General features: G+C 54.0%; 8 protein-coding genes across 8 annotated transcripts; 3 read left to right on the forward strand and 5 right to left on the reverse strand.

The window, feature by feature from the left end:
- Nucleotides 1-564: 564 nt before the first annotated feature.
- Nucleotides 565-1,632, forward strand: VTN31DRAFT_5628 (uncharacterized protein; the record flags this gene model as incomplete). Its single annotated transcript, XM_069406148.1, has 1 exon — nt 565-1,632. The coding sequence occupies one exon, from the start codon at nt 565-567 to the stop codon at nt 1,630-1,632; it is 1,068 nt and encodes a 355-aa protein (XP_069259785.1).
- Nucleotides 1,633-5,197: 3,565 nt separating this feature from the next.
- VTN31DRAFT_5629 (uncharacterized protein) lies at nt 5,198-5,729 on the forward strand (the record flags this gene model as incomplete). Its single annotated transcript, XM_069406149.1, has 3 exons — nt 5,198-5,224; nt 5,295-5,373; nt 5,461-5,729. The coding sequence occupies 3 exons, from the start codon at nt 5,198-5,200 to the stop codon at nt 5,727-5,729; spliced, it is 375 nt and encodes a 124-aa protein (XP_069259786.1).
- Nucleotides 5,730-7,190: 1,461 nt separating this feature from the next.
- On the forward strand, nt 7,191-10,819 carry VTN31DRAFT_5630 (uncharacterized protein; the record flags this gene model as incomplete). Its single annotated transcript, XM_069406151.1, has 2 exons — nt 7,191-9,682; nt 9,736-10,819. The coding sequence occupies 2 exons, from the start codon at nt 7,191-7,193 to the stop codon at nt 10,817-10,819; spliced, it is 3,576 nt and encodes a 1,191-aa protein (XP_069259787.1).
- A 601-nt stretch (nt 10,820-11,420) lies between these two features.
- Nucleotides 11,421-14,313, reverse strand: VTN31DRAFT_5631 (uncharacterized protein; the record flags this gene model as incomplete). The annotated part of the gene is made up of 2 exons (XM_069406152.1): nt 11,421-13,330; nt 13,386-14,313. The coding sequence occupies 2 exons, from the start codon at nt 14,311-14,313 to the stop codon at nt 11,421-11,423; spliced, it is 2,838 nt and encodes a 945-aa protein (XP_069259788.1).
- A 1,644-nt stretch (nt 14,314-15,957) lies between these two features.
- VTN31DRAFT_5632 (uncharacterized protein) lies at nt 15,958-16,676 on the reverse strand (the record flags this gene model as incomplete). Its single annotated transcript, XM_069406153.1, has 4 exons — nt 15,958-16,258; nt 16,316-16,408; nt 16,550-16,565; nt 16,640-16,676. 4 exons carry the CDS (start codon nt 16,674-16,676, stop codon nt 15,958-15,960), a joined length of 447 nt encoding a protein of 148 aa, XP_069259789.1.
- Nucleotides 16,677-17,620: 944 nt separating this feature from the next.
- On the reverse strand, nt 17,621-18,424 carry VTN31DRAFT_5633 (uncharacterized protein; the record flags this gene model as incomplete). The annotated part of the gene is made up of 6 exons (XM_069406154.1): nt 17,621-17,731; nt 17,802-17,903; nt 17,991-18,062; nt 18,129-18,193; nt 18,287-18,304; nt 18,418-18,424. 6 exons carry the CDS (start codon nt 18,422-18,424, stop codon nt 17,621-17,623), a joined length of 375 nt encoding a protein of 124 aa, XP_069259790.1.
- A 283-nt stretch (nt 18,425-18,707) lies between these two features.
- VTN31DRAFT_5634 (uncharacterized protein) lies at nt 18,708-21,161 on the reverse strand (the record flags this gene model as incomplete). Its single annotated transcript, XM_069406155.1, has 1 exon — nt 18,708-21,161. The coding sequence occupies one exon, from the start codon at nt 21,159-21,161 to the stop codon at nt 18,708-18,710; it is 2,454 nt and encodes an 817-aa protein (XP_069259791.1).
- Nucleotides 21,162-22,625: 1,464 nt separating this feature from the next.
- VTN31DRAFT_5635 (uncharacterized protein) lies at nt 22,626-24,264 on the reverse strand (the record flags this gene model as incomplete). Its single annotated transcript, XM_069406156.1, has 7 exons — nt 22,626-22,721; nt 22,786-23,232; nt 23,287-23,375; nt 23,422-23,491; nt 23,548-23,607; nt 23,671-24,045; nt 24,127-24,264. 7 exons carry the CDS (start codon nt 24,262-24,264, stop codon nt 22,626-22,628), a joined length of 1,275 nt encoding a protein of 424 aa, XP_069259792.1.
- Nucleotides 24,265-24,973: the final 709 nt, after the last annotated feature.

Consider the following 24,973-nt stretch of genomic DNA (forward strand, 5'->3'; position numbering starts at 1 on the left):
GGCCTGCAGCAAGCTGCAATGAGGCTTGTGGATGACTAAGCAATGATAGGCAGTACTCCGTATGCCCGCCAGTATCTTAGTAATTACAGAGTACATCGATATGATTGGTCAACGAGCACGGATAACTAGCTGAGACTAGCCTGATTTGGTATGGCCACTTGACATCCTCGATTCTGCCAGCACAGCGAACGATATTGCATCCACCGCCTGCCTAATAGATCGAATGTATTACTCATCTGAGGCTTGAATGCTTGGCGCCTTGGCGTTTCAATTGGACCGCATAGGTGATGGAACGTTCCTCCGCTCGCAAGCTTGAATCTCCCTTTTGACCATCCCATCAATCCAACGGAGTTGCTCAGCAAGACATGACTGAGCATTGGAAAGACTCTAACAGGCCTCGCTGAGCTTCCTAGCGCGCCACTGCCATCTCACCTCTGGTGCTGTTGCGGCCGTGGCGCAGCCTGTCCAGTCTTTCGCTCGCTGATTGACTGCCCCTGAGCCTTTGCCACTCACTTCATCTTCAGGGTTTCTTTTTGTCACGACACGAGAGATCCAACTGTGACCATGGCAAACGCAGCGGCGACTCCTGGACTGCGGTCGGAGGCAGGTGCGGCGCCCACATGGCGCAAGAACCTGTCAGCGCATTTGATCTGCCCCGAATGCAAAGAGGTCCCTCCAAACCTCGAGTTTCCCGACTCGCACGAGACTGTCTGCGGCTCATGCGGACTGGTTCTTGCGGACCGCGAGATTGACATGCACTCCGAATGGCGAACGTTCTCCAACGACGACCAGAACAACGAAGACCCGTCTCGTGTCGGTGATACGGCGAATCCGCTTCTTAATGGGAATCAGCTCGAGACCCAGATTGCGGCGGGTGCGACGGGCAAGGCTCGGGAGCTTTATCGGGCGCAGAACAAACAGTCCAGCGAGAAGACCAACAAAACGCTTCTGGCGGCGTACAAGGAGATTGGGGCGTTGTGCGACGGGTTTGGGATCCAAAAGAACGTTGCCGACACGGCCAAGCATCTCTTCAAGATGGTGGAGGATGCAAAGGCGTTCAAGGGCAAGTCCCAGGAGGTCATCATCGCCGGGTGTATCTTCATCGCTTGCCGGCAGTGCAAGGTACCTCGGACGTTCACCGAGATCTTTGCCGTGACCAAAGTCACTCGCAAGGAGATCGGTCGGATATACAAGGCGCTGGAGAAATTCTTCATGGAGCAGAATATGGAGCGCATCAACTCCATCGTATCGAACGGCGGAGTGCCCGATCCCAACGGCTCCTTCCCGGTCACAACGTCCACAAAGCCGAGTGATCTGTGCAGCCGGTTCTGCAATCTCCTGGACCTGCCGTACCAGGTCACGAACGTGTCTTCTGCGCTGTCGGACCGCGTTACCACGATGGGCGATCTCGCTGGACGCTCACCGTTGTCCATTGTCGCCGCTTGCATTTACATGGCATCGTACTTGATGGGCCATGGTAAGACTGCCAAAGAGATCTCCCAGGTCGCACACGTCAGCGATGGCACGATTCGTGGAGCATACAAACAACTGTACGCAGAACGCGAGCGCTTGATCGACCCCAACTGGATCAAGGATGGCAAGGGGGACATGAAAAATTTGCCGCCTGCTTAAACCCTTGGATGAGAGAAACCAGGTGCAATCCTCTTATATTATTTGTTATGGCACCAGTCCGTGCATATGGTTTCCGTTGACAGGTATAGGGACAGAAAAGGAATACTTGCTCAGAATTATTTATACGCAGGTTGCCACCATTGTTTATGGCATGTGTACGGGGTATTTCGGCGCAATATCATGGGTTTGCAGCTCTGCTAGAGATAGAAATCGGATTCTTTTGACTGTTCGAAAGCATATTCCCGATCAATCACCTAGGCTAACCGTGATCCTGGACCTCACTTCCGATTGACAAGATCACTTCACATGTTGATTGAGACAGATTATCACTACATAGAAACAAACATGCATTGCTATCTGAAATAACTCGGGGAGAAGATCGCTGTATCTGAGACGAAAATCATTCTATTTCGTGTAAACGTGAATGTGCAAAATGATATTCCTACTAACAGGTACCTTAGGTATCCGTGCTCCAAGGACGCACACACACGTTTTCCGTGTGGGTAAGTCACCATCTTGTCGGTTTCCCTTGTCTCCAAACAGTAATAAAATAATAAATGCTCTAGCACTAACCTCTTTGTACAGAAAAAAATCGGGCGCTTAGAACCAGGCCCAGGCCGATGGAACGGCTTCGAGGCCACAGCCCTGGCCGCTCTGACGCGGTACAGGCAGTGGATCCAGGTCCCAGGAGGAAGTCATTGTTCTTGCCAGCCAGGCTCGGACCGACGCTCGGAAGCGCGACTTTCACAGGATGTTCGACTTGTGAGTATTGCGTAGATACTTATTAACACTACATACTAGGTATTTCGATATACAACTAACCACGAATGACAACCGCAGCTATGTCGTCTATGGCCAGCGTCCTGAGCATTGACGATTGTGGAAGCTGGAGTGATTTGGTAAAAGTTGACCTTGGGAGATTCGAATCATGGCCTACCGAAGTCGTCTTCGAAGTTATTCTCGTGCACACTTGAAAAATACATGCGATGATTCCCACATGGTGAACTATATGTGCGGGCTCATTCAACTCGATCTGTCTCGAGGTCATCCTAGCCCCCGTGGGCGTAGGACCTTGTGAGTTGTCGAACATTTGAGTCCAGAAAACATCTACAGGACTTGAGCCTGTGCTGAGTTAGTGTTGTGGTGCATCAGTGACTGGTTCAGCATTGTTGAGGTTAGGGCTAGGGTACTGTAATTTCCCAAGCTGAACTCCGGACCCAGGGTCGCCGTGGCGATCGCGGTTCGGGCCATTCAGGAGTAACAACTCAAGTACCTTATCATTCATGCGAATCGCCCGTTCGCTGACGATGTGCCCGAAAGTGCTTTTCTCTCGGGTGGAAGAGGCACTTTGACAACTTCCCGTAGAGTGCGTGTTCTTATGTCCAGCATTTCAGAAACAGTTGCTTAGTGTTCATCGGATTTCTCCAGGAACATATTGGCGCTTCCGCCGGATGTGTTGAGTCTAACTCTCTGCTGTTGCATTCCCTCGGGACATCCAGTTCAGCCTGGGAACATGGATGTATTCGACCCTAAAGGGGCGCGGTACCGTCCTCTCAGCTCGATCGCGTGGGAGATCTCCTTCGGTGGTAGCTCACAGGGCATCTCCGCCGCATATACCGACACGTCTCGTCGGTCCAGTGCTAGAATCTCTGGTTCCGTACCGGGATCCAGAAATCCATTCCGTCGTCGAGGCTACGATTATCGAACCCCTCTCACAAGGGCGGCGAACCTTCTTGGCTTCGTGATTTTCATCTTGAAGACCTTCTCCAGCTCGATCCGATGTCGCCCCATCCGTTCTGCCCATAAATCGCTGTGTTGACAAGGGGAAGCCAAAAGTCGTCCAGGATCATGTTGTAACCGCATCCTTCAGTGTCTATCACATTCAAGGGGCATCGGAAACGTCGCTCACGCCCTTCCGAATCGGTATCGGAGAATTCAACTTTGTTACTTCGAAGTAGGAATCGGTAGTCTAAATAACCGTCTGCTCCGGATGCTGGCATCGAGCGTGGTTTTGGCGGTATCAGTCTGCACATGAAGGCCCACGATGATAATGCCATTCGCCGCACCGCCGCTGCTTCCGGGGAAGGTCACTCAACAGCGCTCCTCATAGTCGTCACCGTGGCCTCTCTCCAAAGCCGACTTACAGTATCTTCGATGTCCGTATTCATAGTCAATTGTTTTGGCGCTTGAGTACCCGGCAAGTACAGGCGAGACGGCCCAGCGATTGCAGTGGTCGCACCGGGTTTTCGTAATGTGGTCAGCTCTCACACGGCCGCTCAGTGGGATAAAAGCCGCTCGGCGAGGGTCACGAGCTCCGGGAGGCTAGTCAAGGGCTCTGGGACGAGTAGAGTTTGCGTGCGGAACCAGGGCTGCAATGCCGAAAAGTACATCAAGGCTGTGAGTTTCTCGCACTGCTCCCTCTTTCCCGAGCTGTCCCTTTCAGCGAAATAGTCATAAATATCATACACTTGCTCAAACTGAGCATGGACGGCAGTCGGCGATTGGTTGACCCCTTGTTCCAGATCTTTAAACCGAACCGCCACTCGAAGGCATGATTGATAAGGTAGTCTTCCACCTGTTTGCGAAGCCATTCCTTGAACTTGTCCCAAGTGTCAGTATCGAAATCGTCACGGGCGCGATGCGACGCCCAAGCGGCCTTGTATTCTTCCTCAAGCCGATACGATGCAAATGTCACTTTCCCGCGGTCGGTCGGGAAGTGATAGCGCATGATCTAGAAAATGTTTCCATGTTCGATATCCAGACTTTAGATTCGTCATAGGATCCAGCTTTCAGTGTCGAGGGCGGGCCAATCAATCTCTATGTCATCGTCGGCAAGGACTACTAGAAGCATATTGTTAAACGCTGACGCTTCCGCGTAACCCGATCTCGCGAAGTCAAGAAGGCTTGGCCGCAACTGGCGAGTACGCATGATTTTGCCCTCAACTGGTATCCGCTGTCGTAGATGTGAGCTAGAGCTGCTGGACGGTACCACTTGAAAATCATGGATAGCAGTGTTGACTGCACGAGAAAGAGATGTCGCAGAGACAGTAGTATACTCCGTACAGAGGGATCATTTGCTACTTTTCCTGACACGCCCCATGCCCTTATAAACTCAACGCCTCCTGCATTTCGGTTCATCCGTCTATTCACATTGTCCGAGCATGCATAAGAGTGGTCGAATCAAAAGAAAACTTGACTACAGAGCGTTTCTGCACGCCAGAAGTCCGAGGGCTAGAGTCAACTGGACAAGTGGACAACAGACAATTGGGTTAGGAAGGCTGAGGTACTCCGTAATACTGTACGAGTACTCGGAGTACTCGTACGGAGTACGGCCCCACTCATTGTGGCTGTTACTCTGCGGCTTGCATTCGTGGCAGTGCCATTACCGCCAATCCTGGTGACTTGATGCCAAGAAATCTACCGCTTCCATTGAGTTGATGACTAAGCGAATCTGCCAAGACTCATTTCTCCCGCAAGCCGAATCTCGCCAAAGTCGGAATTCATCGCCCTGATTCTTCCGCCAGAGCACCCTCATTTCGAGACGAACTCTGTCACCCTCACCACGATGTTGTCTCAGTCTCTTCGCGCCTCGGTAAGACCCTTTGCGTTGACAGTCGCACTCACGCTCAATTGGCTGATGACTGACTCGGGTTGTTCCGCAGCGCTCTTTGTTTGCCCGGGCCACCCGGCCGTCGGCGGCCATCGCTCGCCGTGGCTTTGCGAGCAGTGCGATTCGTCGGGGTATGTTTGTTAGATTTCCCTTTTGTGGTTCTGGTCAATGTTGTGAGGATCTGAGCAATTGACCCCGAGTCTCGCGGCAACGATTAGCCGACCCTGTGCAGGATCTCTACCTGAAGGAACTCCGCGCCTACAAGCCCTCACCCGTCAAGCCCGGTGACGCCGAAGCGCATGTGCAGAAATTTTCTGCGCCCCAGCCGCCGCCGTCGCCGGAGGAGGCCAACATCGCCAATGAGTTGAAGGAATACGAGAACCAGACTGTGGAAGTCGAGGGTCAGGCTGCGGCCGGTGAGGAGCCGATCAAGGAGGAAAGCTGGTTCGAGGAAGAGGAGGACGAGGCTGCGGCCGCCGCTCATTAAGTGAGCGGCTAATGGCTCTCTCCACGAGATGCCGACCGCCATCCGCCATGTTTCCGGCTGGTAAATGTTTGCGAAGATCCGCGGATGTGCTGGATCGCATCTTGGGTGGTGTGGCCTGGTGCATAGTGATTTCGAGGGCGTGCGGCTTTGTGATGTCCCTGATGATGACTTTTGGGGTTCGAACGGGAAGGCTCCGTTTTCTGGACGCATGTACATTATCGATGTGTGCCAGCTTTCGCCAAAGCAATAGAATTTTATCTTTAATCATCCTCCCTGGGATTGGTCCATGATTTTTTTTCATTCCTTGCTGCATTGATTGTACATTCTGTCTCGACAATGCACATGCAGAATGCGAAGCGTGGCGACGCCACCGATGACAACTGTTACCTTCTCGCCCCTATCGGTACCATTGCGCTGCATTGGTCCTCCCACGCCTTGGGAGTTTTTTCTGTATGCGGAGTTGATCTGCTCGGTTCCGATCGATCAATGGTGTCGGCCGAAATTCCAAATCACCCCATTTCGACCCATTATTCTTCCATCAGCCTAGTATGTACTATTTCTCGTACTCGTATCAGAAGCCAGATAGCCAATGTGGTCTCCGCAATAACACCACGGGGATGCCGGGCCAAGTCACCAGCCACATTCTCTGGGCGTGCAACTGCATGCCATCATAGGCAGCTCACGTCCTGAGGATCAGCATCAGTGACTGACTGACTGACTGGGTTGGTCGTCTACCATTCATTCTTCAGGCGCAGATCCCCGCTAAGAACTAATACATGTACCGCCTGAAGAGCGTCAAGCTTCTCGATCCTTCACAAGGCATTGCTCACTCCCCTCTCGTTTCATTCGATTCCTCGGTTTTCAGCCGTCCCTGGATTTCATGCATGTTTCTAGACGAACCCCGATGAACTCCTCCAGACATTACTTTACCACCTAATAGTTAGTACTATTGTGCCCTTTTCTATCTATCATTCCCAACCGCCGACTCCTGTACCAGTACAGAGTAACTCAATCGCTAGGCAGAGCTCAATCGCTGTCTCACCACGCGCTCCCAGGCCTGTTTCTGTCCCTGCTTGGCCATTCATAAACCTGAGACACGGTGACACCCGTTATTTCAATCATCCCTGGGAGGAATGCAACGCGACTGAATATTCTCGTGCCTTCACTCAATTCCGCCTGGTCCCGGCGACCACTCTTGATTTGTCCTCTAACCTAGTGGTCGATCCACCGGCGATCGTGGGCCCCGGTGAGCTCAGCTGTGAAGGAGCTCGTTGAGTTTTTGTTATTACGCACTCAATCTTCCTATTAACACACAAATCTTGGATCTCTCTGAGCCTGTCTAGTGACTGTCTCTTTTCTCCGAGATCAATGGCTCCAATAATGGCTTAACCTTGCGTGGTGTTCGTTGGTCGCAGCCCGCCCAGCCGTCGCTCGCCGACCAAGAAAAGGAGCCCCAGAACGATGGCGCAACCGGCGCTTCAAGCTCCGGTTGCCGCCAGTACCAGCGAGCCCGACAACGCCGAATCATTCCTGCACCGCTCCCCCAAAGTTGCTAGACCGACCTCTCAGAACACGGAAAGGGAGCCACGCTCGCCGGGTGCAGAGAAATCGAGTGGAGTGAACGGAGTGCCTCGAAACGGAAACGATGCGTCCGTGAACAAAGACAGCATCCTGCCGACTGGGAGAAGGGAGCTCCTCCGGCGCGTATCCCTCATCTCCAAGAACAGAACCAGAGCGCCCGAGTCACGGCGGCAGCAATACAAGTTTGAGGTAGAATCGCCATCGTCGCGGGATGCCAATGGCACGCCGATTGAGAAGCCAACAAGGAATGACTCGGAGGTTGCGGTCAGACAACCCCCTGACGGCTTGCCGGAAGTCGCTGCGCGCCCGGTAAGAGTCCGGTCCATGCCGGCCATGGAGCGGCTCGCCACGCTGGCGCGGAGGTCTTGGATCTCGTCATCTCGGTCCCGTACCCCCTCCCCGCCCACTGAAAACTCTCCGCAGCGGACATCACGCTCCCGCGAGCAATCGCCCCCGTCGTCTCCCTCATCTCGATCTCGCCGGTCGTCCCTGGAGAGATTGCGCCAAAAGCAGGATCAGCCCGAACACGATGTGGCACCAGAACGCGCAGGTCGTCCTCGCCGGAGATCTGTGCTGGGAAGGAAAGTGGACCGCCCGCGAGCTTCTTCCCAGAGTCGGAGCAGGTCCGTCGGGCCTCCGTCGAGCGTGTCCTCCTCCTTTGGCAAAGACTCGTTAGAGACAGAAAATGTCTCGGCCCCAGCGCTACCTCCGCTACCAAAGCCAGGAGCCACACCAGTTCCTGCACCCGCTGAGCCTCCAAGGAGGAAAAAGGACGAGCTCTGGAGCGTGTTCAGATCGCTAGATGCCGACTACCAGAAGTTCACCGCCAAGTCGATTCACCTCAAAGTGAGCGTGATTCGATCGTCCTTGCTCCCGTTTCTGGCCCGCTACGGGTCGCACCCGTCGGTTCAAAACCTGCGGCCCGAGGATCTGGACCGTCGGGTCAACATCTTGAACAAGTGGTGGACGGGGATGCTCGAGATCCTTCATGGCAAGCAGCACAACCAGGCCATTGCGGGCACCGACCGGCCAGCCTATCTAGAAGCAGCAGCAGGGATCATGATGCTGCCAGAGTGGAGGATCCCCTTCACAGCGCAGACGGGACCACAGGAGACAAACGAGAGACGGGCGAGTAAGTCGTCGTTGGACTCGGGGGGCTCGGAATTCGTCGTTGAGTCCATCAACCACAACATCCGCAACATGTTTATCCAGAATCTGCTATCGCAAATGGCGTTTGTGGTGGAGAAGATGTCGCTTCGCCTTGCGCCCGCCAGTCTCGTTTCGTTCTGCGGCAAGGCCTGCGCGTACGCGTTCTACTTTTGTCCGGGTGTCGCTGAGATGCTCGTGCGGCTGTGGAAGACGCCCTCGGACGTGCTTCGTCGAGTTCTGGCAGAGTCTTCCGTGCACCGGGGCTGCGAAGATCATGTCCCGACCGAGGAGTGGGCGTTGAACTTCCCGCCAGCTATTACCTCGTTGGCGTTTTCGTCGCATGCCAGCCTGGTGCGGTACCTGCGCCAGCCGCCCGAACTTCCGCTTAGTGCGTCTCGGATTCCGTGGAACGGGCCCTGGACGGCTCGCTGGTGCGGTCGAGAGACCGATCTCTTTTTTGTGTTTGTGAAATATTTTCACATTCTCCTGTGTGAGTTCCTCCCGAAAGGCACGCCGAAATCAAAGCGGATCTTCGCGCCGGGCGTCTTGCTTGTCCATAGTCAATTGCTGGTGGTCCTGGAAGACACATTATACCGACAGTCTGGGCCACAGCCCCCGGAACCGTATCAGACCAGTCTGGTGACGTTTGATGACTTCGTGGAAGGACCAGATGCGTCGATGTCGGGGCCGTCGCTGCCGTCCGCGAACTGTCAGCGGTCCATGGCGACGAACCGGTTGATCATTCTCCTGCGCGACATCCTGTCTGACTCGGCCAGGGAAATGGGAACTCTGCGAGAGGTGTACGCGGAGACCTTCACGGGCATCCTACAAACGGCTGCGCGGAAGACGTCCCTGTTCAATCACAATGCCTGCTATGTCCTGTGCGACTTTCTTGAGGAGGCCATTCCGATCCTCCATCGCTACGGCAAGAAGAACAAGCACGAGGTCTTTGACTGGGAGTTTTGGACGGACGTGTGCAGACGGATGATGCGCAGCGAGAACTCCCTGACCGAAATGCGCGTGTTTGCGTTTGTGTATGCCGTCTGGGGCACCTGGACCGTTTCACCAGAGCGGCATCGCGACCTGTGCTTGGGGCTACTACTGAACGACGAGTGTTTCTACCGATACTTTGGCCACTGGAATCCGATGGTGCGCGCGTTCTACCATCGGTTGCTGTGTTGGCGGGTGGCCCGAGTCACCGGGGAGAATCATTCGATGGAGATGTAAGTGACCAAGTCGGTCGAAGATGGGTACGCAGAGCTAAGTTTGTTCAAAGGGAGATTTGCAGTACCTTAGCGGCCAAGCTCCAGCAAGTTTGGGCTTATTACGTGGTCGCGAACGAAAAAGCGGCCAAGCAGAAAAAGGCTCTTATCCCGACTGCCCCGTGCAGTCCGGCTCCGGGACGGCGGCTGCTAATTATTCGAACCAACACGCAGCCATCTCCGACGAATTTGATGATGTCGTTTGACCGAGTCATCCCTCCAACATCGTCGGGGCTGACTCTGTCCTCTGGCGGCGCCATCATCCAAAGGGTGGAGACTGCTCAGGAACAATCGAAGAGCGGCAGCGGTAGTGGCAGCAAATGGAGCCTGCTCAAGAACATGTTCAGCTCGTCCAAGACCGGACCCGAACCAGAGAACCCACGGCCCAGCAGCAGCGAGAGCAACAACTCCGACTCGGAAGGCGATGCCGGCAGCACTGTCGACGATCGCGATCGGGGGTCACCGATGTCACCAACGTCTCCGCCTCCGTCAAACGAAGCCGCCAGCAGCAATTGGCCGGGATCCGGACCAGGGTCTCCCCAGCACCATCCACCGTGCTCTTTCAAGTTCTCGCTCGAGTGGCAGCCGCCGGAGCGGCGGTTTCCGATCAACGAGCCGGCCCGTGCCCACCCACCGCGGCTGCCGTCGGCCACATACAACTCCATGCGGGAGCGCCAGCGGCGGGCCACCGTCACCACTACCCCCACCGTCGACCGACCCTCTAAAACCGAAACTCAGCCCCCGGGAACCTCCGCGGCCGCCGCACGGCCGAGCACTGTCGGTTCCTCCACATCCACAGCAAGTGCACCCTCCCCGTCGTACTCTACCGACGAACACCAAGAAGAAGAGCAAGATGCAGAAGCAGAGAAAGACACAGACAGAGACGAAAAACAAGAAAGAAGAGCCATGGCGGAGCCTAAACACACATTCGCCCCATCCCTGATTCAGCGGAGGATCTACCTCGGCCGCGCCCTCGCAGAATGGAACCACGTGGTTGGCGAATGCGACTCATTCTTCCATCGACGACGCAGCGAAGGCGTGCCGAGTGACCGGCTGGTTGAAACGCCAATTTTGGCCATGGACGGTGTGCGAAAGTAAACCCCGTATCTCTATTCCATCCCAATCCGGAGACTCGGATGCAACAAGCATGTCAGTTGTACATAATGCATCCCCACCCCCCTGCCCAGCCGCGGGATGGGTGTTCATATTTTCTTGTCGATTGTTTTGTCTTTTTCAGCAATGTCTGGGCAAGTGCCGATTGTGTGTTTTAAGGGTTCATTTCTGTTCTTTTTTCTTTGCCCTTTGGGAACGGCTCATCATCGGATCGATTCAACTTTCAACTGACCCAGTACAGCGTACGGGGGTGAGTCGATTGATCAATTTCTCATCACTGATAGATAGATGGGGACGGTTTTTCTGGGTTCTCAAACAAGGGAAGATTCTACGAGTACATAACTACCTACTAAGGCAACTAATACATAATGAATGGGATGGCGTTCATCGTGCCCAGTTAATCCATGTACTGTACTTGGTTTCACCTCAATGGCTTTAGTGTAGATACCGGTACGGCGACAATGAAAACGAGGAATCAAGCAAAATCAATGCTCCTTGTCATATTACCGCTGAAGCTATTTCATGTAAAGTGATGCTACTCTGACGAATCATATACATGATGTAGTTATCGCTAACGCTAAGAAAATCAATCCGATCCCTTCTCCTCGGTGGTAGTAGGAGCAACTTCACTCGTAGCTGAGTCATTGTTGTTAGTGTCTGTTGGCGGTGTTGGAGATAGGGACTGGTCCTTCTCGTTCGTTGATGATGGTGATGTTTCCTGCTCCCTGTCCTTGATCGCTGACGCCGCGTTGTCCTCCTCCTCCTCCTCCGCGCCGGGACTAGCTGTCACCGCCGCTGTGGTTTCCTCTATTACTGTCTTGGACTCCTTTCCTTCCTCCGCCGGCGTGTGGACATCTGGTTTAGCTTGCTCGGCCTTGGTTGGCGGCTTTTCTTGTTCTTCTTCCAGACGATCTGGCTCTGCTTCCGCCGCCGCAGTCGCTGGTGGCTCGGAAGCAGGAACCGCCACCGCGGACTCGCTGGCCGGTTCCTTGTTTGCTTCCACGACCGCGGGGGCCGATTTGATCGTCGTCCCCGACACATGCAGCGTGCCATCCGCAGTCACCTCCCAGACATTCCAGGCTTCTATGATGCGAACCTCCGGGATGGCCGGCAGCTGCGAGCTCCCGGCGGCACCGGCGGCACCGGCCGTTGTCGGTTTCCTCCGCGCAGGTCCTCGTGCACGGCCCTTGCGCGCATCGCTCAGCGGCTTCTTCTCGGCCGGTGGCTGCTCCTCCTTTTCCGCCTCTTCTTTCTCCTCCTTCTTGGGCTTTGGTCCCTGCGGTCCTGCTTGCAGGCGCGAGTTCAGGTCCGCCAAGAAGTTCGCCTTCAGACCTGCGATCTTGCCTCCTGCCGGGCGGGCGGGAACAGCTGGCCGTGGCTTGCTCTCGGGTGCCGCCGCCTCTGCAGCGTTCTGATTCGCGATCTTGGGCAGGCGAGCGAGCACCGAAGGCTTGGGCCGTTCAGGGATCTGCGGCGGTTTCTTCTCCTCTGGCGATAGACTGGGCTTGGCCCGTTGCGGGCGCGCGGGAATGGCTGGCCGCGGGGGTACTACTGGTTTCGCGTTCTCCGGGCTGGTCACCTTGTTCTCCGTAGGCTGCACCGTTGTCACCAATTGCTGACTCTCAGGAACGTCTTCCCAGACGTCCCGACTGGGAAAGCGGCGTTGCAACGTCTCCGGACGCGGCGGCTTCTCTGGCTGGGGGGCTTCCGCTGCCATCTGAAACTCTGTCTGCTCCGCCTCCTTCTCCCGCTCCTTCTCCCGCTGCTCCTCTGCTTGCTTGGCGGACTCTTCCTTGGGGATTTCCGGAGTGGAGACGCTCGCCTGCAGCTGTAAACTATCCGGAGCGTCTTCCCAGATATCCTGACTCGGAAAGCGGCGTTTGAGCGCATCGTTCCGCTGCTTGAACCGCTCCTCCGGAGGAATCGGCTTCTCCCCCTTGTCATCGTCAGGGAACAAGGGCTCATATTCTTCCACGTCCTCTAGAGGCGTGTGAGCGTCCTCCCTCTCTTCACCGCGTGAGCTCCAGCGAGCGAGCGAGAGTGAGGCGCGGTGCAGACTGCTGGGTCGACTGCTGGTGCCACTAGGAGTGCGGCTACGCGCGACGTCGGCCTCATGCAGGTCGGTGCTCATGCGCCTGGGCGACACAGCAGGGTGCATGAATGCGGACTCCGGGCGCACCTCATCAGCAGCCAAAATCGGCTCGTCATCGACGGCCACGTCATCCGCCTCTTGAGCGGTGTGGTCCGCGCTATCATGAAGATGTGGGTCATCAACATGAATTACGCGGCCCGCATCGCTGCTGGCTACGGACTGGACACTACGCGTACGCTCCAAATCGTCTGGAGCATTTGCCTGTCGAAGAGGCGACTCGACCGCGGGCTGCGACGCATCGTTTCGCGCAGCGCTGGGCGCTGGACTTGCCAGACGAGCATACTCCTCAGTTGCAATGTAGCCGACTTCTTCCTCCGGGGTGCCCGTCACTGCGGGAGAGGTGCCTGCATTGTCGCCGTTAGAGATATAATGCTTTTGTCCACGCAGATCCCAACTCACCGATTCCGTTACCCTTTACAGCCGAAGAACGGACGATCCGGTTGAGATCGTCGCTGCTCAGGGCCCAGTCCGGTCGCGGGGCAATGGCGGGACCGTATTGGCCCTCCTCACGAGCGAGCTCATCTGGGTGCTTCTCATACCAGGCCTTCTCGAACTTATCGGTGGAATGCACGCCATGGCCATGAAGCCCGTAGCTGCCCGGAGGCAGGATGTCCCGGCTGCTAGAAGTCCGGTGATGGTGACGACTCGAGACAGAGGCGGAACGTGGTGCCGGCGATGGTGCCTGCACAGGGCCCGCATCAGGGTACATGGGAACGCGCTGGCCGATGTCGGAATCTTCTTGATCCTCATTTTGGGCAAGCGACTCGCGACGGCTCGCAGATGTGGCGGAAGATGCCCCGCGCGAAATGGTCGGCTTCGAATGCAGGGGTCGACCTTTTCTCTCCGCGTCGTCATTGTCCTGCGACGTTGGGGTGGGTGGTTTGCCCACACCCACTGCGGCAGCCTGTCGCGAATCCGTTCGAGTGACGGCCTGGACCTTAGCCTTCGCGCTCGAAGGGGGCAGTGACGGCTTGGGGGCATGCAGCTGCAGGTCGCTGCTGACGTTTCTCGTCTCCGCCGGGGTGGCCTGTTCTGACGACCCCGTTTCGACCGGAAGATCTTCATACTCGATGCCTTCTTCACCCAGTGAAGGGATCGTGACACTCGGCGGGCGCTGCGGTGCATCATTTGACGTCGTCCGAGCAACGCCTGCACCGGAAGGAGGATCGTTCAAAGGAGACGGCGCATAGCTGTCTCGCAAGGGCGATGTCGACCAATCGGTCCGGCGATGGGCGGGACGAGGCGGTATTGAGGGAGCATTGACGGCCGCGTTTCGAGGCGATCTTGCCGGGCGAGGTGGTATAGCCGGTGCTGTTGGAGCAGACATGGCGAAGGTACTGGTTCAAAGACTAATGGGAGGGTGACTGGAGTGCAGGAACGGTTAGCACTACTCGGTCGATCCAGCCAACAATGTGCAGATCATTTCAAGAGCCCAAAGTGAATCATTCAACAGAGGCACGACCAGTCAGAGACTCGTGGAGGAGAGATGCCTCTCTCTTCCTCCTGTAGCCGTGACTAACCGCGGGGAGTCACGCTCAGAGAGATCCCAAAGGCACAGGACTAGAAACAAGGGAATCAATTCAACACAGAAGAATAACTCGTAGTTACCAGATAGATTGTAGAGAAACAGGCAATCTTCGAGTTGCATGAGACAGGTGGCTTATCAGAGGTGATGCACACCGCTTCCCCAGGGCTCCCACTGTGTTTATAGAAGCTGACGACGAGGCACGAGACATGAATTGAAGCCCAATGACCTCAACTCACCTCTCAAAGAATTCAACAGGGCAAATAGAACAGCCAGACACAAACCTTGATTTGCCCAGAAAATGCTGGGACGGTGCTTCGTGGTCCCAGTAGTAGCTCGCTGGGAACTGAAGTACTAATTGGAGAGAAACGTGGATGATAGGAGGGCAGAGAGAATGGGATCTCGTCGATTGGGACATCCAATCGGGAAGTGGTCGATTGGAGATTCCAGACCTCAACCAGCGATAGTGATTCTGCACATGAATAAGTATTGTCAATGAACTCAACGCCCTAACTATGGCGTATGATGTTCAACAACATGCCCCTAGGGACAATAATGACCTCAGAGGGGGGTTCACCAATCAGGCTTTCCAGAGATACTGGTTGCTTTATTGCCACGAACCTGCCCTGATTGGCCCACTCACCAACACCGTCATGATACCGTTTTTTACAGCCAAGACTGGCATGCAGTTTGTCGATTGGCTGTAACAGTACGTGGGTCAGTGGCGAATGGATTAGAGCATGGTGCGTGGATTTAGAAGAGTCACATCTTTTGGAAGGTACTTAGGTACCTATCTGCTATCAGACCATGATCGATCATATCAAGCAGATGCCATGCTTTGGAATGATGGGCGCATTTGTAAACCCAACCTCGCAGAGAACAACAGGCCAACCTCACAAAGTTGGAATGAACCAAGTTTGCGAAGAGGGTATTCAAGATCTCTGCCTCAGGCAGCTTTGCTCAACCGTAGAACCATTGCAGCTCAGCCACAAAAATAGGATAAGCTCAGCCAAAGACATGCCTTGAACCAACTTCAAAATCGTGAACAGAAATGTCATGGACGCTATGTATGATGAGCTCGAATATGAATGATCTCAATGGTATCACTAACAAAATGGTACAGTAACTTGCTCATTGTCCTGAGACGATGCACCATATCCGCTGAACCATCAACGTAGTACAATACAGTTGGTGGCTGCCCTCTTGCGACATAGAAAGCAATCTTTAACAATACAATGCCATGATAGCATGAGAAAGCGTATCGCCGAGTGCGATCGAAACACAAAGCCAACGAAGGAGGTATCTCAAAGCCCCGTTACAGTCGTAAACCACCCTGAAGCCAAGTCAAGCAAGCTTCGACCCAGCATCGTACTCTGTCTCTCATTCAATCCGTCGATGGTATGTCTTTCAAGCCGGAACAACAATCACTGGTCAGACTCCGGAAGATCACACCACCATCCGCATCAGCCCGGCGCCGCCGAGCGTTTTGCTGCTCACAAACTCCTGGCTCTTGACGGCAGCCAGTGCGTAGAAGATGGCGGCAAGGGCCAAAAGGACGGCGGCCGCAATCAGAGGAGACGCGCCCGTGACGAGACTAACCCATTGCACCGCGCTCATGATCACGTACATGGCGGCGCGCATCCAGTGGGTGCTGAAGTGGCGGATGAAATTGTCGAACTTCTCGGATGTCGGGCATATGCGCAGCAGGAACGGCACTTCAACAAAGAGGATGATCGGAGAGTAGACCCTGGCGAAGAAATATGAGCATAGAGCAACAGCCATGTGTAGATATTCCCGCACTCACAGGCAAATTATACCAAACAGGATTCGTAAGCTGGCGCTGAAGAGACTGGAGAGTCCGACGGCGAAGCAGAGAAAGATGCAAATGACTCCAGTCCTACGAATGAGTGTTAGTCATTACGCCGCACTTTCCGAAGCCACCGACTAGTATTTGAAAGGACCGTAAACCGCGTTCAGGCGAGGAAGAGCTTCCGAGTGCGGAGCTGAGGATGCATGGGAATTCGAGCATAATACGCACCATTGCCCGTAGATACCTGCACCAAACCAAGACAGTTAGTGACCATGCCAAAACATCTAGGCCACAAACACCGATTTGGGACAAACTCACCGAAGTTTCTCGAGCGAAACTCCTCTGCCAAAGACATCGTCTTCGAAGATAATCGTTCAAAGGAACGCGAAGCAACGCGGCGGCAGGAACAAGCGGAAAGGAAAGAAACCGAGGATCTCGCGTGATCTTGACTCGTTGAAAGCTCGTCTGGCTGGAAGGGATCGCGAATAAAACTCTGGACGTTGGGGAACCGGAGACGTGGTAAGTTCGGGCAAGCTTCAATTCAACAATTCGGTCAGCTAGGCAAGGCCCACAACCCCGGAAGAACAGTGCCAAGAAGCAGCAACGTAAGCGCCTACAGTTGCGAAGCAGATCGACGCACCTTGGAAAACCTATTTCCGGTTGATGTGTTCTTTGTTGGAGAGGATCGGGGGTTTGAAAGCCGATGTTTATTTATGATTTGGAGATTTCCCAGTAGGCTAAACCTCAAACTGCCATAGGTTATTAGGTAGGCCTAGTAGGTAACTTGTTTAACCAACTCCGCGGTCTTATTATGGTACTCATGCGACAACGTTGCAGGGATGGAACACAATCAAAAGGCAGAGCTGCTCGGACTACTGACGACTGATTCGTGGGATCATGATCTTAATATATACTGTACATATTTCCCCTGCCAAGCCCAGTACTTGGGCGCTTTCTGTAGCCCATGTCCCCTTCCCTCGCCGACAGAACAAGGCGGACAGGTACTTTGCTATTGTACTCCGTACTGAGGGAGAGTGAGAAGCTAAGCAGCATGGCCAACAGTAGGAATACACTTGCTAGACCACATGCCTACACTGCGACACTTCTCAGAAGACTGAGATGAATCCAACGACGGGGACATGGGTACTTACAGTGTCGCCAGGCCATCTGTGCTGTACAAGGAAATCTTACCAATAGTCAAGACACCATGTAGTATCAATAGAGTACGATGGTAGTGGAAATCATCAAACATTTTGATTCGAGTGGCGCTTGTCCTCTAGGCAAAATTTATAGGATCTATCAAGCTGCAGGGTAGACCAGACGGAAGATGTCGTTCAAGACAATATAGCTCTGGCCACCAGGGATGAGCTGGAAGGTCTGTGTATAGCTCATCTTTTGCTCATCATCAACCTGGAACATTGCACATCAGCAATGGCCAGACAACCCCCGAGAAGACGCCATGATTCATTCTAGTCCGTACCTTCAGATGTCCCGTGACTTGGACGAGAACTCCGCCATTGGGGTTGCTGGGCTGGGCATCCAGCGTATTGACGACGTGCTCGACTTTCTGGAAAGGCAGCGACTGTGCTCACGCATCAGTTCAACTGAACCATGCGAAGAGACCTGGATCCCGCCTGAAAGGGGCCAAAAAAAAAAAAAAACACCTCACCATCAACTTCTCCATGATGGCGTCCTTTCCGAGGACGCTGGACGTCTCGAATGTGAGCATCGATTGGTCACCCTGTAGATTCCTTCCATCAGCGCCGGTCCGTCGCCGTCACATCAAAGCCGGGCGATAATTGCTTACGTAGAGCTCTTTCAGATTTTGCCGGTTTGTGTCAAAGGTATTGTAGTAGAACTGAACGAATTGTTCTGAATCACACGACTCATGGCGTTAGACACCATACCAAGTATTCCAAGTAACCTCTGACAAAAGGGAAAACGGTGCTCCGGACGCGAACATACGAGCGACTTCCACGAAGTCTGGATAGCCAAACAACGGTCAGTCAACCATCAAAAAGAAAACGAGAGCAAAGGAGGGCACAAAAAGACACGGAACCCGTGACTCGGCCCTCAGCAACCCTGTAAGCACTTACTAGCCATGATGGAAGGGAGCTCAGCACGAGACAAGCGCAACCGCAACGAATTCCGGGAGAAGTGCTTTGGCTCGCAGCGTATGAAGAACTCAACGTCGTCGAGGAGGGGTGGAATAAACGGTGGGGTGTAGCCCTTATCGGGTTTAGTTGTTGATTACCTACTGTAATTGGAGGCCTTCCTTTTACAGAGCCTATTTTTCCGTATTCCGTAATTTTTCTACCCAACGTCGGTCAACCTTAACCATCCAGAACATTCTGCATTACTTGGTCGTACAGTATCATCCAAAATGCTATTGTAACGACTCGTCCTCGTCGGAATCTGCAAACATGTCCTCCGCCCTCGGTCGAGCCTTGCGAGCGCGCGGTGTCGACTGAGACGGAGCACCCTCCGCAGGCTTGGCCTCGTCGCCGCGGATGTCTTTCCGGACGTTATCTTCTGGACCCTCACTCGACTCAACATCCATCTCTAAGGGTTCCCCGTCGATGTTGGCGTCCTCCAAATCGCTGTCCGTCAAGGGCTCCCCGTCGATGTCGCTCATGGGCTCCCCGTCGAGATTGCTTTCACCCAGCCCGTCAGTTGTGATGCTGGTTTCTTGTGTCGGAGCGGATTGATTGGGATCGAACCTGCCCCCGGACAGGTTTTCCTCGTCGACCGCCTTCCAGCGGCTCTTTCCTTTGCTGCTGAAACCAGAATTGGCCTTTTCAGCTTCGGCCTTCTTCCTTTCCGCCTCTAATTCCTTCTCCGTCAGCGGCGGGTTCTCGAACGCCTGGACAAAATGTTCCTGGGCCGCCTGCGAGAATACACACCACCCTTCCCAGAGATGCAGGATCGTGCCCACGCTGCGTTTCCATTTTTCGGCTTTCAACCGACCCCAGCCAAGGTCTTTTTCCAGGCGCCCAAGGTGCTCAAAAACCTTGTGCGACCGAAACGCGTTCTCAAACAACTGTCGGTAGCGCCAAGCATGACGTACACCGCTCGTAGCGGACGTAGAGAGAATGTCGGAGATCACGTAGAGACCAACCAACTTGGCTGCGGAGGTGTCGATCTGGGTATTACGAGACGGCCCATCCTCCGCTGGATTTGTCTCGTTTGCTTTACCGTCTTCCCGAAGGTCTCGGTGTGCTCTCTCATGATTAGGGTTCGCGTGAGTGTAAGCAAATGGTCGAAGCACGTTTGCGACCAACAACTCAACCACCTCCTCGCCGCCTTCGCCGGCATGTTCAATAGCGAAAGCCGTCACTCGAGCGACGTCGCCGCGGCGTAGTTTCGTGTTTGCGGTGGGCAGTCGTGCCAGCAGATGGGTTAATTTGGCTTTTCGGAGCGGATTCATATATCGGACCGCACGCTCAGTATCCATCGTGTCATCGGCAGCATTCCGGCGCCGCTCGTCCTCCATGTCGGAATCCTCATCCGAGGAGTTGTAGTCATCGTCCGAGACAAACTCGTCTATCTGAGTGGTATACTCGAACCGAATCACCTTTTCTGGAGCGACCCAAGCTGCACCACCTTCGAATAACACTGAAGACGGCCGTTCATATCTTGATTGTCGGCCTCTGCTCTGGGAATTGGTGACGATCTCCCATAGTTTCCACCGATAATATACTCCGCCAGGGCTACGTGCATCCCACAACCATGCCCATTTCTCCTCTTGCTGGACCTCTGGTCTGCTCATGAGGAGGGCCTCAAATTCTGGGCCATAGTTGAGCAGATTCTCCAGCGTCTTGTGAATCAGGCGAAGTTGTTTCAAGTCCGAAGGTGGCCTAACTTCGACCTGCGTCGTCGGCCCCGCGCGACCAGCGTGCGGCGCATACGACGACGGAGGCGCAAATCCACCCCGATGGTGACCCGGAGGTGGAGCACGGTTAAGTCTGCCTGGCGGACCAACGTTGATCGTCTTTGCCCCAAACGGTAGAGAGCTGGTCGTCGACGAGCCAACGCTGACCGGCATCCCGGACTTGATCGCAGCCGACGACAAGTGCCGCGATATGGAGAGATAATACCCCCGGCCGAGATACTTGCCCTGTAGCGCACTGACAGCCGCATCGATATCGGACCCTGCGGTCTCGCTCGACAACGTGACGATCGCCGAAGTGGATCTCCGATCCGTGGACGGGCCCGATGGTGGGAGGATCTTGACATTATCGACCGAGAGATTCTGTGGAATCAACGACTTGATAACCGCCGGCGACGTGCCGGGCGGTAACGAGGCAAGATATACCGTCGGCTTTGCCGCGGCCCGTTCGGCTTCTTTCCGGTCCGCAGACTCTTCGTCTTCGTCGTCCGAAGCTCGGAAGGCCGAGGCGGCGTCGAAAGCATTATCGGGCTTCGAGGACGAAAGGCGCCCGTAATCGCGATCGCGGGAAAACGCATCGTGGGTTCGCTTTCGATTCAGCGACGGCGGCGGGCCTAGACTGCCTGGGCCGGAAACGCGGTTTGAGGAGCTCGTAAAGTGTCTCTTGCCAGGGCCAGGACCACCACCGGCCGGACCGAGGCTGCCGGGGCCGGGCGGTCCAAAGCCGGATGGTCTCTGTCTTTGCGTGGAATAATGAGTGCGGGAACTCGAGCTGTCGCCATCTTCCTCGAACGACTTCACAAAGTCCTCGTAGACCGCGGCGGTTTCTGCAAGTTCGCGTTCGCGCTTCGCTGCTGCTTCTGCCTTTTGTCGTTCAAAGAGCGATTTCTTGGGAGCTGTCGCCAGCTTCGACGAGAGGTCTGCGACGCTTTTTTTTGCGTCGTCCGACATGGTTTTTAGCTTGATTGCTGAGGCTCACTCCATCGAAAGCTCAACATTCTTGCCGGCCTAAGTTGGCCTGAACCGTCCTCTGACGGGGGAGCTCCTCTTGCATAATGCACACCCCGACTCTGAAATTGCACACCGATCTTTGGAGGGTAAACTGGAGTTAGGTTATTCCAGATTAGGAATGGTCTCCCTCTGCTCGACTACAGCCTCAGGCATCAATCCAACAGTCACCGTTTCACCGTTTCGCGTTTGACCAGTGACAAGGCCAGCTGTTTATTTACCGAATAGAAGAGTAGTACTCCGTAATATTAACTATACCTCTTCAATGGTAGGTTCGCTCTGTCGGACTGCTAGGAGCTGGGAGGAAAGCTAGAAAGGAATAGACTGATGAGGACACTTGCTAACCTAGGTACCTAGGCCTAGTCTCCAATCTACATGGAACTCGGAGCTCCAAATATGCTGGAGATTGAGCCGGCTGAGTACTGGACGTACTCGTATAGCCGAAGCCAGCTCCGGGGTAACCTAATGCGGAGCAACTTCGAGGAACACACCACTCTGACTGACAGAGAGTCTTGAGCACAGCATTGACAGCACACGTTCATGGGATTTTGAAATTGGGGCAATAGTAACAATTTTTTTTTTCCACAGAACGGAGAAGCAAGAGTGCCGTCGCTGAGGTAAGTCGGAGGAGATGGGTAACTGCGAGATCAGCGACTTTACCAACATCATCGTCGTCGAAATGCTCCACGGTCAAGTACCCCAACTCCTACCCGAATCTAGCTTCTCAGTCGACATTCAAGTCTGCTGCGAAATACCACGAGGGAAGGGCGGAGTTCTCGAGCTTCAGGTCCTCCCAATGAAAATCCGGAACGACTGCTCGAAAATCCCAATGAGAAGAGGGAACAAACTACATACAATGCGTTCTATTACCGTTTTCTGCGGAATCTGGCCTGAAGGCATGCTCTCCCTACCGAGGCAGAACATTGTGGCCACTGGCTAGTCCGACGAGATTGGATCCTTGAGACTCACTGCCAATGATGACAGTGGCGACTCTGGGGTAGATATGTGGCCTTGACACTGCTGGCCAGCTGAGTCACTCTTTAGGAGTAGCTATTGCTACTCCTTTGAACAGGGCTATGCTTTGCCTCTATAGCATCAGGAAACCTCGGGCGTTAGACTCGTTTACAAGTATTGCACACTTGAGACTACAGTCTATACCCAATTCAGACATACTGATTTCGATTTAGAATTGTCATTCCCGGCACAAGCACGGGCAAAGATAATACAAGTCAAGAAGTAGGTAGGTAGGTAGGTACAGTACCGGTACAGCTAGCAGTTGTGTCACCGAAGAAAAGAAGCATCTAGCACCTTCCAGACAGGCAGTGCAGCCGTGAGCAAGACAAGTCATCCTCAAACTTATGGACAGTGAAAAGGGAGGCAGAAACCACCTCGATCGGTGATTTTCATCTAGCCGTTTCGGATGTTATCATAAACAGACGCAGGGTAGCTGATCAAGTTCTTTTCTTGCTCAAGGCACCCTTTGCCACCAAGGCTGTTTATAAGCTGGAATGGTGTGAGTCATCAGCTAGGAGGAAAACATTTGCTACGGGGCTTCGTCTTGACGTACCGTTTCAACGAGACTCTCAGCCCCTACCTTGTCCGAGCTGCTTTCCCAATACATCCCACCACCCAAGCCTTTCTCCTGTATATAAGCGGCTTTCTTCTGCACGATGGCCGGCGTGTCGTAGCTGATCATCGTCCGCTCAGCCGCATCGTACGAGTAGGACGCGCCAATGTCCTCCAGCTCGGTCACCTCAGCACCCGGGCGCGGGAGGGCTTTGTAGTCCCAGACCCCATCTTCCCAGGATCCAGGCCCAACACCGCTGAAGGGGGTGCCCGGACCATCCGTGTTGGTAAACGCCCGTCCGTAGAGCGGAACACCCAGGATGATTTTTTTCGGCGGGACTCCCTGACTGATATAGTAGTTCACTGCCTGTTCGGTGTTGAATGGCGTCGAGTCAGGGTCGGAGTCGGAGGGGTACAAATTCGCCATGTGGCCGGCAGTTGTGTCCCACTGCAGTGGATTTAATAAGCGGTCCTCAACAGACTGACTGAGAAAAGTGCTTACCGATCCGCTGTAGTCATAGGCCATGAGGTTCCACATGTCCAAGTACTGATCCATGTCTTTCATGTGAAGTTTCTCGTAGTTTGACGGACCTAGATGCTCAGTATCCCCATGGAGCAACTTATGTGCCGAACTTACCGGCTGGAACTGCAGCGGTCAGAAGAAGATGTTTGTTGTTGGCGTGTTGGGCCGAGTATTGATCAAGAGCCTGCAGCGATCTCGGTCAGAGTTCAACTCGGTTGGAGATCGAGAAGGATCACTAACCAATCTCACTTCTCTTAGAAGGGAAACAAAGTCCGCTGCTTCTTGATCATTTTGCGGATACTTTTACAAAGATTCCGTCAGCCGGAGGCCGAAGGGTCAAAGTCGAAGCAGAATGATCATTACCTCCCAATCAATGTCAAGACCATCGAGTCCGAGGTCCTTCACAAAGGCCACGGCAGTTTCAGCAAACTTCTTCCTTCCGGCGTCGGTGGCGGCAGCCTTTGGGAAATTCGGAGAATAAGTCCATCCGCCAATGGAAAGAAGCACCTTGAGGTTGCGGTTCTGCTTCTTCAAAAGGAAGAAGCGCTTTATGCAGCCATAAACGTTGTTTCCTGGCTCACTCCAAGAGTCGTCTGGATAATGCTTCTCCAAATCCGCGTACGTGTCAGTGAGATACACCTCCCCAGTCTCCGGCCGGACATTGGCGAAGGCGTAGAGAACATGAGTAACCGTGCTGGTGTCCAAGTCCTGAGGTTGGAAGTTGCGGTCATATATTGCCTATGCATCATTGTCAGTCCCTGGCACGGTGATGTTTCTTTTGTTTCATATCTCAAAAGCATTTGCCTGCACTATACATACCCAGTTAACAAAGTAGGTCACGGACCGATAATCTGTTGCTCGAGTAGCCAGACTCGACGTATTGGCTGAAGACGGAATCGCAGCGGCCATGGCGGTAGCCAGCCAGCCCAGGCGCAGAAGGAGTGAATCGAACTTCATGATGCTGTCGGCACCAGCCGTCCAAGCCCAACGAAGTGGTTTGAAAATAGCAGATCGGCAGAAGAGGATATAAAGGATATACCTAAGGGAGCGTTCAGGTTCAAGAAAGTCTACAAAGATGGAAGAGGATTCAAAACTCCCACAACAGGGAGCAGAAAGGCATTTAAATCCATGAACAGACGATTGCGATCAACCAAATTTTTTCATGGGGAATCTATCTCCAAAATCTCGTCAAGAGGGCAGATTCTGCTGAACATTCAGGAGGGGCAAAAGGTCAACAAATCTTCAGGAATGTAACGAAGAACGCTCTCATGACTGAACAATGCTCTCATGTGGACTTGCAGATTAGGGTATGCTGCATATTCTATTCACACCTTCCATTGCTCTTCGGCGAATGCCTGATGCTATTCCATCACTCTGTACGCAAGAGCAGGTGTGAGGTTACTGTATGACTCCAGCAGCGCGAGCATTGCATCGAGCCCCCAGGGCCCGAACTCCACGTGAGTAGACAGGGGTCTCTGTACGACATTGATTTCTGCATTGATAGCCGGTGTGACCCTTGGAGAAGCTTAGCATGCTTAATGCATACCGTAACTCTCATACGAGGTCATACTTAGCGACATTCATGAGCAAAAGATGGAGAATAGCTGTGGTTCTTGTGATGAGTGCAGTCAATGATTATCCAGTCGGACTGCCGCTAACCTAACTT

The sequence above is a fragment of the Thermomyces dupontii genome (assembly GCF_041956625.1).
Source record: "Thermomyces dupontii strain NRRL 2155 unplaced genomic scaffold VTN31scaffold_5, whole genome shotgun sequence".
In the NCBI taxonomy this organism is placed as follows: domain Eukaryota; kingdom Fungi; phylum Ascomycota; class Eurotiomycetes; order Eurotiales; family Trichocomaceae; genus Thermomyces; species Thermomyces dupontii.